The sequence below is a fragment of the Dunckerocampus dactyliophorus genome, chromosome 8 (assembly GCF_027744805.1).
Source record: "Dunckerocampus dactyliophorus isolate RoL2022-P2 chromosome 8, RoL_Ddac_1.1, whole genome shotgun sequence".
Taxonomy (NCBI): Eukaryota; Metazoa; Chordata; class Actinopteri; order Syngnathiformes; family Syngnathidae; genus Dunckerocampus; species Dunckerocampus dactyliophorus.
The window spans coordinates 29795545-29810650 of record NC_072826.1 but is presented as its reverse complement, the minus strand read 5'-3'; the positions used below and the strand labels follow the sequence as shown (position 1 = coordinate 29810650).

Genomic DNA, 15106 nt, shown 5'->3' with positions numbered 1-15106 from the left:
TGAAACAGTCACACATAATTGTACTGTAGTAATGAAATGATGAACTATGATAGTGATCACAATGACAATACTGCATTGAAACAGTCACACATAATAGTAGTAATGAAATGATGAACTATGATAGTGATCACAATGACAATACTGCATTGAAACAGTCACACATAATAGTAGTAATGAAATGATGAACTATGATAGTGATCACAATGATAATACTGCATTGAAACAGTCACACATAATTGTAGTAATGAAATGATGAACTATGATAGTGATCACAATGATAATACTGCATTGAAACAGTCACACATAATAGCAGTCATGAAATGATGAACTATGATAGTGATCACAATGACAATACTGCATTGAAACAGTCACACATAATAGTAGTCATGAAATGATGAACTATGATATTGATCACAATGACAATACTGCATTGAAACAGTCACACATAATAGTAGTAATGAAATGATGAACTATGATAGTGATCACAATGATAATACTGCATTGAAACAGTCACACATAATAGCAGTCATGAAATGATGAACTATGATAGTGATCACAATGACAATACTGCATTGAAACAGTCACACATAATAGTAGTCATGAAATGATGAACTATGATAGTGATCACAATGATAATACTGCATTGAAACAGTCACACATAATAGTAGTAATGAAATGATTATCTATGATAGTGATCACAATGATAATTACTGTAATGCACATCGTTGTAAAAAAAAAAAAAACTATAGTCATACTGCTGATATCACCGTCGCTGTAATAAAACCAACAACATAATAACACCCTGGTTAACTCAGTGAGTAATGTGGGGAAGTACGTATGTACTGTGAGTGTGCATATGTACAGGTATCTCTGTATGTGGGGAGGACTTCATATATATAAAGGTGCAAGAATGTGTGGGCGTGTAATTATCACTGAGAATGCATGAAAGGAAAGGGGCCGCCTTCCACCTCACAGAGAAGAGCCAGGCCGAGCCCCCGCCGCCAGAAGGCCATCAGGCCCACAGGGGCAGGCAGCACAAAGATCAATGCCCCAAGAGCCAGCCCAGAGAGCCCTCCCCTCCGGGAAGACCAGCAAGGGGCCGAAGAGAGGTACGCCCAGCCAAGGACAGGGCGCCGGCGGGCCGGAGGACTGCCAACCCCTGAGACCAGCGAGAGATCACACCCCACAAAGGCAGACGAGTACCGGGGGCCACAAACCGGCAGGCCCAGAGACGCCCCCACAACCGGAAAGAAGCCCGCCCGCGCCGGAGGCGCCAATCCCTGCCCACCGCCACCCCCACCCCCAGGGAGCGGAGCCCGGCCCGCCCCGGGCCAACCCCTGCCCGACCCCCGACACAGGGCCGCCCCGCCCAGGGATGCAGGAGGCACACCCTCCACCCACGGCGGAGGCACTGGCGGCAGAGATGTATCACCCAGCACCCGACCCCACGGAGCAAACCCCTGTACGTCCCCCCCCAAAAATAAATAACTAAAATAAATAAATAATAATAATCTTTGGAAACTTTTTGGCAGTGGGTTCCTAAAAACAGCAGCCCTACTGGTATATAGAGGATCTTTGCCTAGCCTTTTTAGCAATGGGTTTTTAAAAACGGGCAGCACTCCTGTTATGTAGAGGATCTTTGACTAGGCTTTTTAGCAAAAGGTTCCTAAAAACAGCAGCACTCCTGTTATATAGAGGATCTTTGACAAGGCTTTTCGTCAGTGGGTTCCTAAAAAAAGCTGCACTCCTGGTATATAGAGGATCTTCGACTAACCTTTTTAGCAGTAGGTTCCTAAAAACAGCAGCACTCCTGTTATACAGAGGATCTTTGACTAGCCTTTTTAGCAATGGGTTTTTAAAAACGGGCAGCACTCCTGGTATTTAGAGGATCTTTGACAATGCTTTTTAGCAGTAGGTTCCTAAAAACAGCAAAATGCTGTCATATAGAGGATTTTTTACTATAGAGGATCTTTGACTAGCCTTTTTGGCAGCAGGTCTCAAAGAAGAGCAGAGCACTGTCGCATAGAGGATCTTTGCTTCATGTTTTTGCAGCTCTGGTGGTGGGCCACCTTCCAATGAGAAATGAGAGCAGGGCAATTTGCGCGTCGAAAAGCGGCGCTCTAAGGTGACTCTAAAGGTAGAAAAACATCCTCCAGGTATAGAAATGTTTCATTAGAACACAAACACATTCCAAACGTAACATAGCGGAACAAGGTGGACATAAAAGGCTAATTATTAGAATGATGATGAAACTGCTTGCTGCCTTCAGATGGTGTTACTTCCAGGAACACCCCCACATAGAAAATGTGGCGTAGATACAGTATCTAAAGCAAGGTGTGTGTGTGTGTGTGTGTGTGTGTGTGTGTGTGTGTGTGTGAGCAACGTACGGGCCTTACAAGTCCATAAAGTCCTGATAAGAGCTGCGACCTGATAATATTTTGGGTCAGGTAACTAAATGGCATGCTTGGTCCCAAGAAACAATCAGTATCTCAAAGCTCGCACACTAAAGCGCATTGGAAGCGTTTCATTGTGCTCGTAGCTTGCGGTCACATATCAGCACCATGCTAACCTGCGCGCTACTCTACGTGAGGAATGCACAGGGCGACTTAGCAGCGTGACAAAGTGTACAGAAAAAGGCATGAGCGCCGTGCAAACAATGCACAGGCTGCAGCTGGGGGAGGCTGGGAATGTCAACAGGCCGAGTGGGTTTTCTGTCAAAGGACGACTTTCAGTGCTGGCAGATGGATGGCGGTCGAGAGAGAGGGAGAGAGAAAGGGATTGGAGTCAACATGCACGCAGAAAAACAATGGCCTCCTTTTCGAAAGATTGCTAAACTGTAGCACGCCGAGTGGCACAGATGACCTCTGTATGCATCAGATGCAACGTTGCACTCGTGCACTGTGCAGCACTTTCTGCAATCGGGAGTGAGTGCTCTGACGAGACCGAGGCGGGAGATGGCGACGCATGGCCCACGCAAACCTCCTAAATGAGGCCTAACTCGTGCTGCCACACAGTAGCTCATCAATAAATCAGCCGTGTCCAAAGTGCGGCTGTTTTTTTCCCATTTCCATTCTTACCACGGAGCACATTGCCACATTGAAAGACAAAAAAATCAGAGATTTCGAGAAGAGAGTCGTAATATGACGAGGAAAAAAGCTGTAAATTTATGACTTTATCCTCGTAAATGAGTGCTTTTGGCCATAGGTCCTTAAAAAGAGCTGCGCGCACCTGACAAATAAAGGATCTTTGAGCATCACTTTGACGAACGTAGATCTTTGACAAACGTTTTTGGCAGTAGATTCCTAAAACCAGCAGAGCGCCGTCATATAGAGGATCTTTGACTCACGCTTTTGGCAGTTGGCTCATAAAAACAGCAGGGAGCTCCTGTCATATACAGGATCTTTGACAAGCGTTTTTGGCAGTGTAGGTTCCTAAAACCAGCAGCGCGCTGCCATATAGAGGATCTTTGACTAGCAATTTTGGCAGTTTGTCCTAAAAAACAGCAGAGCAACATACAGGAATCTTTGACTAGAGTTTTTGGTCCTTAAAGAGAACTGCACGCTCCTGACAAATAGATCTTTGACAAACATTTTTGGCAGTAGGTTCCTAAAACCAGCAGAGTGCTGTCATATAGAGGATCTTTGACAAGCAATTTTGGCAGTTTGTCTACAAAACTGCAAAGCGACATATAGAGGATCTTTGATGAGTGTTTTTGGCCGTAGGTCCTTAAAAAGAGTCGTGCGCTCCTGACAAATAGAGGATCTTTGACGAGTGTTTTTGGCTGTCGATTCCTAAAAACAGCAGAGCATGCCTTACATATAGATGATCTTTGACTAGTGTTTCTACAGCTGGTCTTTGAAAACAGCAGAACGCACCAGGTGCATTTATTTAAAATGGTTGAAAATGAGTGTAAAACACACAAGTCAACATAGCAAACATAACTCAGTGACACAAATGATGACATAAGAGGTGATTTTTGGTTCCGGGTCGAGGGGGAACACTTGCTACTTGCTACTCCAACAGCAAAAAACACAAATAAATTGCTTTTTTTTAAAAATGAAAATGTACTAAATTCTCTGGTAAGCCGTTGTGTACTTTTAGCGTCGTCTGTCACACAACAAAATGGCGCAGCGCGGATCAGGTTTGCGTGTTGTCGTTACCAAGATTCCACCTTGGCGAGAGAATAGAGGAAGGCGGAGGCGGAGGTAATAATCAGCTTGGAGTGGAGCGTTGGAGACAATGAGCGAGGTCAACAGAAACTTGGCAAGCGACCGCGCACGTGCACACGCTCGGCAGGTACGCACGCAAAGACTACAAACCTGAGCGAGCGGGTGGAATATGTCAGCCGACGTGTCAGATTTCCGTGCAAACGGCGGCAAGCGAATGAATGCTACGCTTACGGGAGAGGCTGCACGTTATGTTTCGCTAGTAGCATTTTAGTACGCCCTGAATTGCACCCATTTGGCACAGTTTCATGCATCCAACGTAAGAACTAACGCTCCATGCAAATGATTAATGATGACAACACAATTCATAATAGAAAGACTCAAAATCATCCAAAAGTCAAACCCACAACACACTCACTACATTTGGGTGCAGAATAAAGACGTGTCATGTAATTCATCCGATCAATGCTCTCACGCAAGTTAACTTTGCGCAGAATAAATCCTCTGGACGACTCCACGTAAGACTGGAAATATCCCACTATGTCACACAAATTGCAGCGATGCAGCAGAATGTCAGAACGTGTCATTCACTTCGCGCCATCCAGCCCCCCGCTTGCGAGTAATTAATGACAGCGGCGGAATAAATCACCAGACGGACTCCAAATAAGACTGGAAATATTCCACAAAGTCATAGAAATTGCAGTAATACAGCAGAATAGAATGGCCTATTTAATTAATGCGATTGCCGCTCTTGCAAGTAACTAATGACATTGCTGATTTTGTGCAAAAGAAATAATCAGAAGGACTCCAAATAAGAATAGAAATAGTCAACAAAGTCATAGAAACTGCAGTAGCACAGCAGAATAGAACGTGTAATCCAATGAATGCCGTCGCCTGCCTGTGTTGCAAGTAATTATAATGACAGTGGCAACCTTGTGCCAAGGAAATAAGGACTCGACATAAGACTCGAAATATTCCACAAGGTCAGGGAAATTGTAGTTATACAGCAGAATAGAACATGTCATTTGATGAATGCCATCGCCCCTCTTGCAAGTAATTGATGACAGTGGCAACCTTCCGCAAAACAAATCACCGGAACGACTCTGAATCAGACTAGAAATAGTCCACACAGTCATAGAAAGTTCACAGAGTTTCTCTTGCCCTCAAATCCCGACAACAACACTCTGATGTGATGGATTTCCTGCCGCAAACGACTATTTGTGTTATTATTATTGTGTTATTTCTTATTATTATGATTATCATTCAATGTTTTATTTCACTTAACATGATTAACTATTTATTAAAAAAATAAATCCAATTAACAACATAAAATATTTACAATTAAACATTGAATTGACATTATTAAATATTTATAATACCTAAATTATTTACAAAAAAGGTCTAATTCTATGAAATGAACATGATGGAATATTTAGAATAAAGCTACGTTTCTTTTTTACACATTTCGTGCTTTTTTTTAATTATAATGAAATTAAATGGAATTGACAATCTAAAATATGTACAATATTAAATAGAACTGAACATTTTCGAGTGCAAGTGTACATTATACAATATTTATCATAAAATATCAAAATAACATCATAAAATGTTTACAATTGAATATTGAATGCTAACTATAAATATTGAACATGATTACACATTTATTTTAAAAAAGTAAAATATTTGCAATAAAATATTTAATATTGGAGATCATAAATTCTATTTCTAAAATATTTATAACAAAGAAATAGTTGCAATAAAATATCTAATAATTTGACACCATTTATTAAATATTTGTAACATACAAAAATATTTACAAATACAGATCTAATAATTTGACATCATAAAAATTATTGTTAAATATTTATAACCTATAAAATATTTACAATAAAAATTTCTAATGACATCAAATGAACATGACACAGTATTTTTTGTTATAAATTAAGTTTTTTTGGACATGATTGATTTATTATTATTATTTACTCTTCGTATTTATGTATTTAATATAATTAGAATAAATAGAAAGTGCAATTGTACAGTAGGTTATGTTTTTGTGTTATACATACAATTTAATTTATGTTTTTTTATTATAATAAAAACGTAATCTCAATATTAATACACAGAAGAGACGGAAGAAAAAGACTAATAATATCTGCCGATGGACGTGTATTTCATCTATTTTTATCATTATTCTATTAGCAAAATGAATATTATAAAAGTATAGAATGAAAAACAAGCAAATGATATAGTAAAAAAAATTATAACAAATTTGATTGGTAAGGCACTTTTCATTCCGCGGACATGTCAAAGTGCTGCAATAAAAATAGGTAAAAAAACAACATTTTCAATATAATCCAGAACTTCTGCTTAAATCGATCAAATATTCAACATTTTTAATGACGACTTGACGCTAATATTTGATGTTTGTGGTGCTCTCAGAACTTTGCCCTGCTTGTTGAGGTGTTGCACAACCGTGTGTGTGTGTGTGCGCGCGTGTACGTGAGAGACTGACAGGTGAGATAAACGAGGGGTGGGAGCGGTCCAGGTGAGTCACAGCAAACAGGTTGTGGGGTTTGCCGAGCAGGTTGTGGCTGTGTGGCGGGACCGTGCAGGTGTTTTGCTGTCTACGTTGGCGCGCTCAGCTTATTTCCTTAACAGGGGACTCACGTCTGTGTGTGTGTGTGCGTGCGTGTGTGTGAGCCCACCTTCTTGTGTCTGAGCAGTGCAGGGCAGCTGCGGGACGCAGGCCAGCAGCAGCAGCAGCAGCAGCAGCAGCACCTGTTGCGCCTTCCTCACGAGCGCCGTCATCGTCGTTCAAAAGGTCAGCGTTAGCATCCTCTGAAGAAAAGTCTCCAAAAGTCCATTTAGTCAAGAAGTGAGGAAGCTGAGGCGACGCGGTCTTGACGGTCGTCTGGTCTGTGAGCAGTGTGGGGGCTGGAAATGAGTCCGGCAGTGATTGGAGCAACGCTGGGGGCCAATCACCGAACGGAGCGTCTTTTTTCTCTCTCTCTGGCTCTGATTTAAATGGGAGGGACTAAACACACGTGACAGCTTGGAAGACTGTACTACTTAGTTCATTTTAATTCATTTTAATAACACTACTAATTATTCATGATTAAACATTCTACGTAAATTCCAACAATGAATCGAAAGAAGGCCCTGAGATTGGCTGGCGACCAGTCCAGGGTGTACACCGCCTCTCGCCCAAAGTCAGCTGGGATAGGCTCCAGCATACCCCCTAATGAGGATGAGCGGCATGGAAAATGAATGAATGGATAATGTAAAAAAGTAGTCATTATTACATTATTAATTTATTTATTCATTACAAAATATTGTCAATTAATTACATTTATAATTATTAATAATTTTTAAATACGTCATTTTTTAAAATTAATTATTACAATGACTAACAAATGTCATAATTATAATTTTCTAGAAACCACTCATTGAAGTACCCACATTTATCTTGAAATAAAAAAGAAATATTAATTAAAATGATTAATTCAATTATTACAAAATATGACTGAAAATATGATTTTTACAATTATTAATAATTTAAAAAATATTATTATTATTAATTATTAAAATGATTCATAACTACATGTCATAATTCTAATTTTCTATAAGAAACTAACTGAAATATCCACATTTATCTTGTCATAGAAAATAATTAATAATTATTCATTAAAATGATTAATTATGAATTAATTAGTTACAAAATATTAATTCTTTTTTTACAATTATTAATAATAAAAAATCATTAAATTTTACTTTATTCATTGAAATTACAATTTTTAACAATTGATAATAATGATAAAAAACATCGTTATTTTTTAATGAATTGGCATTACAATGATTAATAATTAAAAATGTCATTATAATGATAATTTACAGTGCCCACTCCTTAATGTGAAGATACATGGCTTCGCTACACATCTTAAAAGGCCTACAACTCTGCCTCTTCTGTCAGCTCCAAACGTTTTGTTTTCCTTCAGCGACGGCAGCTCGAAGCTTGTTATTTACTCCTTCATGTCATGCAAAACAAGTGACGGGGTGTGATAACGATGCACGTTGAGCAATAATGCAAAGACAACGATGACAGAGGTCACCCATAAAAAGGGCTTGGTTGTTTCTTTCAGCGGTGACTAAGAGTGACGCGTCGTCGTGTTGGTGAGCCCGTGCACGCCAAACACGGCCAGCGATCTTATTTCATACAGGAGTTGGTTCATCACGTTGTCCGTGGAGGAATTCCCTGCAATGTGCCGCCTTCAAACCAGCTTATTATTTTTTAGCTTATATGTGTTCATGTTTTAAAATAATTTCCAAAAATTAAGAGTGCTTGTTTTGTTTTTCTAAACATAATTCATCTTAAAAAAAATAACAAGCATACTTTTTTCCAACTTAATATTTAAAATTACAGTAAATACATAGTATATACTATCAATGAAATATTTACATAATTAATATTATTTTTGAAACATTTTTAAATGCTTGTTTTTAAAATTATTTTTGAAAATCACAAAATTAAGATGTGCACGTGTTTTTTTTGTTTCATTAATATTTGAAAAATGAAATCCAAATAATTCTCTAAACTTAATATTTTAAAAGTGCTTGTTTTTCTTTGAATTAATTATTTAAAAAGAAATGAAAAAAGAATAAAAAAGAATGCATTTTTTTGATAAATAATCAATATTATTAAAAAACATTTTTTAAAACTGTGCCTATTTTTAAAAATTCATTAATATTTTTAAAGAAAAAAATCAAACTGCATGTTTTTTTATGAATATTTTTTAAAAATTAAACATAATCTTTTTTTAAATATATGAAAAACGTGCTTGTTTTTTAACTTAATATTTCAACTACAAATAAAAACATCAACAAATAAAAAGCATGCTTGTTTTTATTTTTTAAACTATTTCATGAATCTTTTTAAAGAAATATAAAAAATAAACTGTGCATGTTTTTGAAATGTAATATTATGTGTATATATAATATTTTTAAATCATGAACGGTGTTTTCTTGGTTATTATTTGATTGGTTTGAGAGAGGAAAGCGGACGAGCCACTCCGTCCGCATCAGCGAGAAGAAGGCGTGAAGCACTCGACCAACTGAAATAACACAACAAACCATAAGAAGGGCACATGAAGCCACAGAGTTGTCTTGGCGCTGCTCATCATCGTCATTTAAGGTGGGGACTTTGAACCCTCCACTCCTTCACACAGAAGGCTCGCAAACGCAAGTTGGTTTTTTTATGGCTTTATGGTTTGACCTCTTGGCACGTTGTCAGCGCCCAAAGTCAGGAACTGTTTCTGTCTTCTTCCTGATGACGTCAAAGAGGACAAACGTCTTCCAAGGACGTGACTGCAGCCCTCACGTATTAAAAGAACGTAACAATCTTTTGCCCTTTTTAGTGAGTCGAACCAAGCGAATCGGCTCTCTACAAAAGAGCCGGAATTTACACCACTACAAGCATGGCGGTGGTAGCATTGTGCATGAGTGCTGCCGGCGTTGGGGAGCGGCGGTTTGCTGAGGGAGACACAAATTCCAACATGTGACATTCTGAAGTGGTGGTAGCAACATCATGTTTTGGGGCTGCAAGAGTGCTGCCGCGGTTCATTGAGGGGAAAAACAAATTCCAACATGTACCGCGACATTCTGAAGTGGTGGTAGCGTCTGGGGCTGCACGAGTGCTGCCGGCATTGGTGAGCTGCGGTTCGCTGAGGGAAATACAAATTCCAACATGGACTGTGACATCCTGAAGTGGTGGTAGTGTCACGGTCTGGGGCTGCAAGAGTGCCGCCAGCGTTGGGGAGCTGCGGTTCATTGAGGGAAACAAAAATTCCAAAATTTCCCGCGACATTCTGAAGTGGTGGTAGCGTCACGGTCTGGGGCTGCACGAGAGCCGCCGGCGTCGGGGAGCTGCGGTTCATTGAGGGAAACAAAAATTCCAAAATGTCCCGAGACATTCTGAAGTAGTGGTAGCGTCAAGGTCTGGAGCAAGGAACCTCAGTCACGTTGTGCTGGCAGCACTCGTGTACCCCAACACGATGCTCAAATGCAGGCAAGACTGTGGGATACTCACCTTTTTTGCATCATTGTTAAATAACAATCATAACTAGAAAAGAAAAAGTATAGCTCATATTTAAAAACACAAGTCGTCTTGTTATTTTTCAAACTTCACTTGCCGTGAAAGGAGGCGAGCCAGATGAACCGCTTTGTGGAAACCCGCTGGGCCTGAGGAACCAGTCTCTTGTTTTTTCCCCTTTGTAAACACCTTAACACGCACACACGCACACGCAAACATCAAAGTGTATCTCTCCTTCTTCATCAAAACCTTTAGAACACAAATTCAGGCAGAACGACGCGTCAAGACAACTCAATGGAGACACCAAAGTCATATTAGTTATATTTAAAGTTAATATTTCACCACGACCAGGAAGTTGAAGCAAAAATGCCTTTTTTTCCTCAGAGAAACAAGAACAGGCCGCTCAAGCAAACACAACATGTTAGCACAGTGGCAGCAAAGTACACACACGCACACACACACACACATGCACTCACATGCACACACTTGCTGACATTTTTATGAGTATTCAAATATGAAGACACTTAGCGCTACCATTCTAGGTTTTACATGCTAAAGTTAGCATGCTAATATTAGCATACAAGCCTTTTTCACCGTTTTCATGAGTACAGATTTACAAACGCTAAGTGCTATCATGCTAAGTGCAACCATGCTAACATTAAATTGTATAATTTTTAGCCATTTTCATTCTTTTTAACATTGCCAGACACTAGCGCTATCATGCTAGGTTTAGCATGCTAAAGTTAGCATTGCTGACGTTAGCATAGTAGCTGTTTTTATGGGCAGACTATATAAACTATATAAAGGCTTAGTGCTATCATGTCAGGCCTTATCATGTTAGCAAAGTACCCTTTTTTGACATTTTTGTAAGTAGTAACATGCAGATACTTGCATGTTAATGTTAGCATGATAACATTTTAGCTGTTTTCGTAAGAAGAGACTTGATCCAAACACTTAGCGCTATCATGCTACTTACATCCGCTTTAAATTTCGGCACGTTTCCATACCGTTTCAGCGCAACTTCGCCTCTTTTGCTTCGACACTCGCGCCGTTCCTGTCCATTTTCAGTTGTTTATTCCCCCCACTTCATCCGTTCATTCAGCTCACGTGTTTTTAGACATTTTTGTTGTGTGAATTTTGGTTGAATGAAAAAAACCCTTTTAATTGGCATGCCTGTTTTTAGTCTGAAATATACATTTTTGCCAATTTGTTGTCATGTTTAACGTATTTATTTTCTGTTCATTAGTGAGTCTATTTATTCTCACGCTTATTATTTTAATATAATATATAATTATGTATTATATTCATAGATATAAATATTATATAACGTAAATTATATTTTCATATTACTGTATTATACTTACTTTTTTATAATTTATACTTATACTTTCTTAAAACATTTTCTATTTTCCACATTTTCCCTGTAGCACAGCACAAGTTATAGTAGTAGTCATGTTTTTTTGCTCGTATTTGCTTATTTTGCATTTGATTTTTTATCCTTTTTATAATGTCTTTTCCTTCATCGGTGCGTAAGATATCAACCTATTGCTGCGCGTTCTATATTCTGTTCTCATGAATGAGAAAATGCTGAGGCTGTAGTCTATGACCAGATGTATTCCAATCATTTCAAACGTGTGACTTAATTCCCTTTGCCGGAATGATCCAACGATGAGATCATGACTTTTGAGTACGTCAGGCAGCCTCACAAGAAGAAGAAGAAGGGGTTGGTTTGCTAAGCTTCCACTGGTTTTGTTTGTTAAGAAAGTCCTCTAGTGGAAGAAGTTTGTCAAAGCAACATAATGATATACTCTGGATCAGGCTCGTGTTCCCACTAATCTCCGACGGACCACGTGGGGTGGTTGGGAGGTGTGATCGTACATTACAGCGATCAATTTAACCTTATTTATTATGTATTGTGTAAAACTAACAACATCAAATTAATAGCAAAAAAACGAAAGCAGACCTACCATCCACCTGTCGGTTTTTCAGAGAGATTATTACGTCGCTGTTTGATGTGTGTGAAGTGCTAGCATGAATTATCTCGAAGTAGTGCACCAACGTTGTTCATTAAGCGCTCAGAAACGGCCTTGGCCTTTAAGGAGAATTGCATTGTGGGAAGTTGAGTGTCTATCTCTTCCCTCGCTCGTCTGTCAAGACCGCTCATTGTTTTCCGCGTCCTGATTGGCTGTAGACCATTGTCAATCAATCTCCTTCTTGCCGTCCTGCTATGTCTTCTCTGACATAGCTAGCTTGTAAATGAATCCGTGACTTGATAATTTCTTGTGTTGATCATTAAGATTGTTCATTAAAAGTCAAACGAAGATTTGAACTTTTGTTGACAGTGTTTAAACAAGAGAGAAATGTGAAAAAATATATAGATATATAAAATGTATGGTGAGGGGGTTATATAGTTGTAAAAAATGAAGTTGGGTACTTCCTGATTTCACTTATTTCACATTATGGAAATGGAGCCTTGTTGGAGCTTTTTCGAGGCGGAATAGGTGCGTCCCATTACATGCATTCTTAGCTGCCTCTTTTTAGCTGTTTTGATATATATATATATATATTTTTGTCTCACACAAGGATTGTGGATGATGGGCAAAATTCAAAAAAAAGTGCACTTTTCCTTTAAGAAGCCCAAACTTACCACTTCCACACAGGACGGGAAGATAACTTTCATCCACTCTATCATATGAGACATGCCATGGCTGACTTCATGCAGCGTTAAGGTAATGTCATGTAATATAATGTCTCAATGTTTTGTGTCATTACTGCCACCTACAGGCCACAATACTACATATCACTTGTATTTACATCTGTTTTGACTAATAATAATAATAATAATAATAATAATAATAATAATAATAATAAACACCGTAGTCTACCACCAGCCATCATTTAGTGATAAATTAATTTTCAGAAAAATCGAAATATAGCAAGGGAGCGATAATCAAAATGGAATATTGTGTGGGACGTCTGTATATTTAGTAATAAATCATCGCTGTTTTGTGGTTGACTGTGGTCTATTATTAGTCTAAAAATATGCATGTTTAAGCCAACTTGACATATTTTTGGCCGACATTTCTCCCAATACTAACATGTGTAAGTCTACTGTATATTATGTCCTATTTTCTCTTATTATGTCTACTATATTGGGTAATAGGGGTGTAAAGGTGACTATAGGGGTGTTATTTCACGTCTTGATGCCACTAATAATGTTAAAAAGCATATTTAGAAGGTTGTAAACAGGTTTTCTATGTCTTATTTTCTCTTATCATGTCTACTATATTAGGTAATAGGCGTGTAAAGGTGACTATAGGGGTGTTATTTAATGTCTAGATGGTGCTAATAATGCTAAAAAGCGTATTTAGAAGGTTGTAAACAAGTTTTCTATGTATTGTGTGTCTTATTTTCTCTTATTATGTCTACTATATTGGGTAATAGGAGTGTATAGGTGACTAAAGGGGCGTTATTTCATGTCTAGATGGTGCTAATAATGTTAAAAAGCCTATTCAGAAGGTTGTAAACAGGTTTTCTATGTCTTATTTTCTCTTATTATGTCTACTATATTGGGTAATAGGTGTGTAAAGGTGACTATAGGGGTGTTATTTCATGTCTAGATGGTGCCAATAATGTTAAAAAGTGTATTTAGAAGGTTGTAAACAGGTTTTCTTTGTCTTATGTCTTTTTTTGCACTCCAACTAGGACAGTATTCCATGTAGAGATGAGATGAGATGAGGTTTCCTCGTACAGTATTTAGCAAGAAAATAAAATATTTTACTTCCCAGTACTATTATTTCCAGTGGCGGCTGATTTTGCTTTGAAATTTTGCGTATTTCCCGTCCTGACAGTGGAGGTCTGCAGCTGGACTGTCTTGGTTGGAGTCGCTTTGTGTTTCCACCGCTTAGCTGTCCATGCTGGGTTACTGGTTGTTCTGATGATTGACCGCAAGAGGGCGCCAGAGCTATTGACAAGACCATAGAACAACGTACTGAAACACTGGTAGATGCCTTTTGATGTTTTTCACCCTGTAGCTGCACAATAATGTACGAAAAAAGTAGTAATACACCCAAAATAATGCACATATTCATCCATCCATGTTTTTTAACGCCTGTCCTCATTAGGGTGGAAATAATATTAAAAAACACATGAAAAATGGGGGAAATACCAAAAAAGCTGGTGTGTTGATATGTATTAATAACACAAAGCTTAGTCTGTAAACATATACAGTGCTACGCCCCAGTTTTTAATGAAAATGATTGAAAATACTGTATGTCTCATCCACATACTGTAGTGCCCAAACAAAGCATCCGTGCCTTGATGACTCGGGCAACAATGGATAGTGGTTCATTTACAGTTGGGCCACTGTAGACCGATTCCAGCCAGAAAATCCTTGAATCATCTTCATTACGTGTCCATGTGTGGTTTACTTGTTCATAGAACGCACAAGGAACGATGAACAACTCTGCATCTGCCTCCTTTTTTCCCGATGAGGCGTTCCAGCGCACTGCTATTTCTGAGCGTTAGAGGAACGTGACCAACACTACTGAACTCAAGAAACAACTTGTAGAAAGAAAAGTCGTCTGCTCCACTAAGACCGTAATGTGAAGGTTCCCAGTTGGCACAGGTTGCAGGAGGAATGGTTTAAAACTAGCACACAACCGGATGTACAATTTTTCAGCCGTGTGATTTGTGGCGTTCCCCCAAATCGTACCACGCATGAAATCTGAGGCTGCTCCGAAGCACGGCTGTCGCTTCATTCGTACAGCCAACGTTTTGTACGCCTCTGGACGGTAGTTTACGGTCCAGATGATTAGCGTCGGCATCATCCAGGGTGGCGTGTCCAGGTCAAAAC

General features: G+C 38.8%; 1 protein-coding gene across 1 annotated transcript in view; it reads right to left on the bottom strand.

Moving 5' to 3' along the window:
* Positions 1–7252, bottom strand: part of LOC129186044 (receptor tyrosine-protein kinase erbB-3-like) — a 37330-nt gene extending 30078 nt beyond the window's left edge. Inside the window, exon 1 of the mRNA XM_054783859.1 lies at positions 6872–7252. Within this exon, the coding sequence (XP_054639834.1) occupies positions 6872–6974 (103 nt within the window). The 5' untranslated portion in view covers positions 6975–7252. The remainder of the gene's footprint in view (positions 1–6871) is intronic.
* Positions 7253–15106: the final 7854 nt, after the last annotated feature.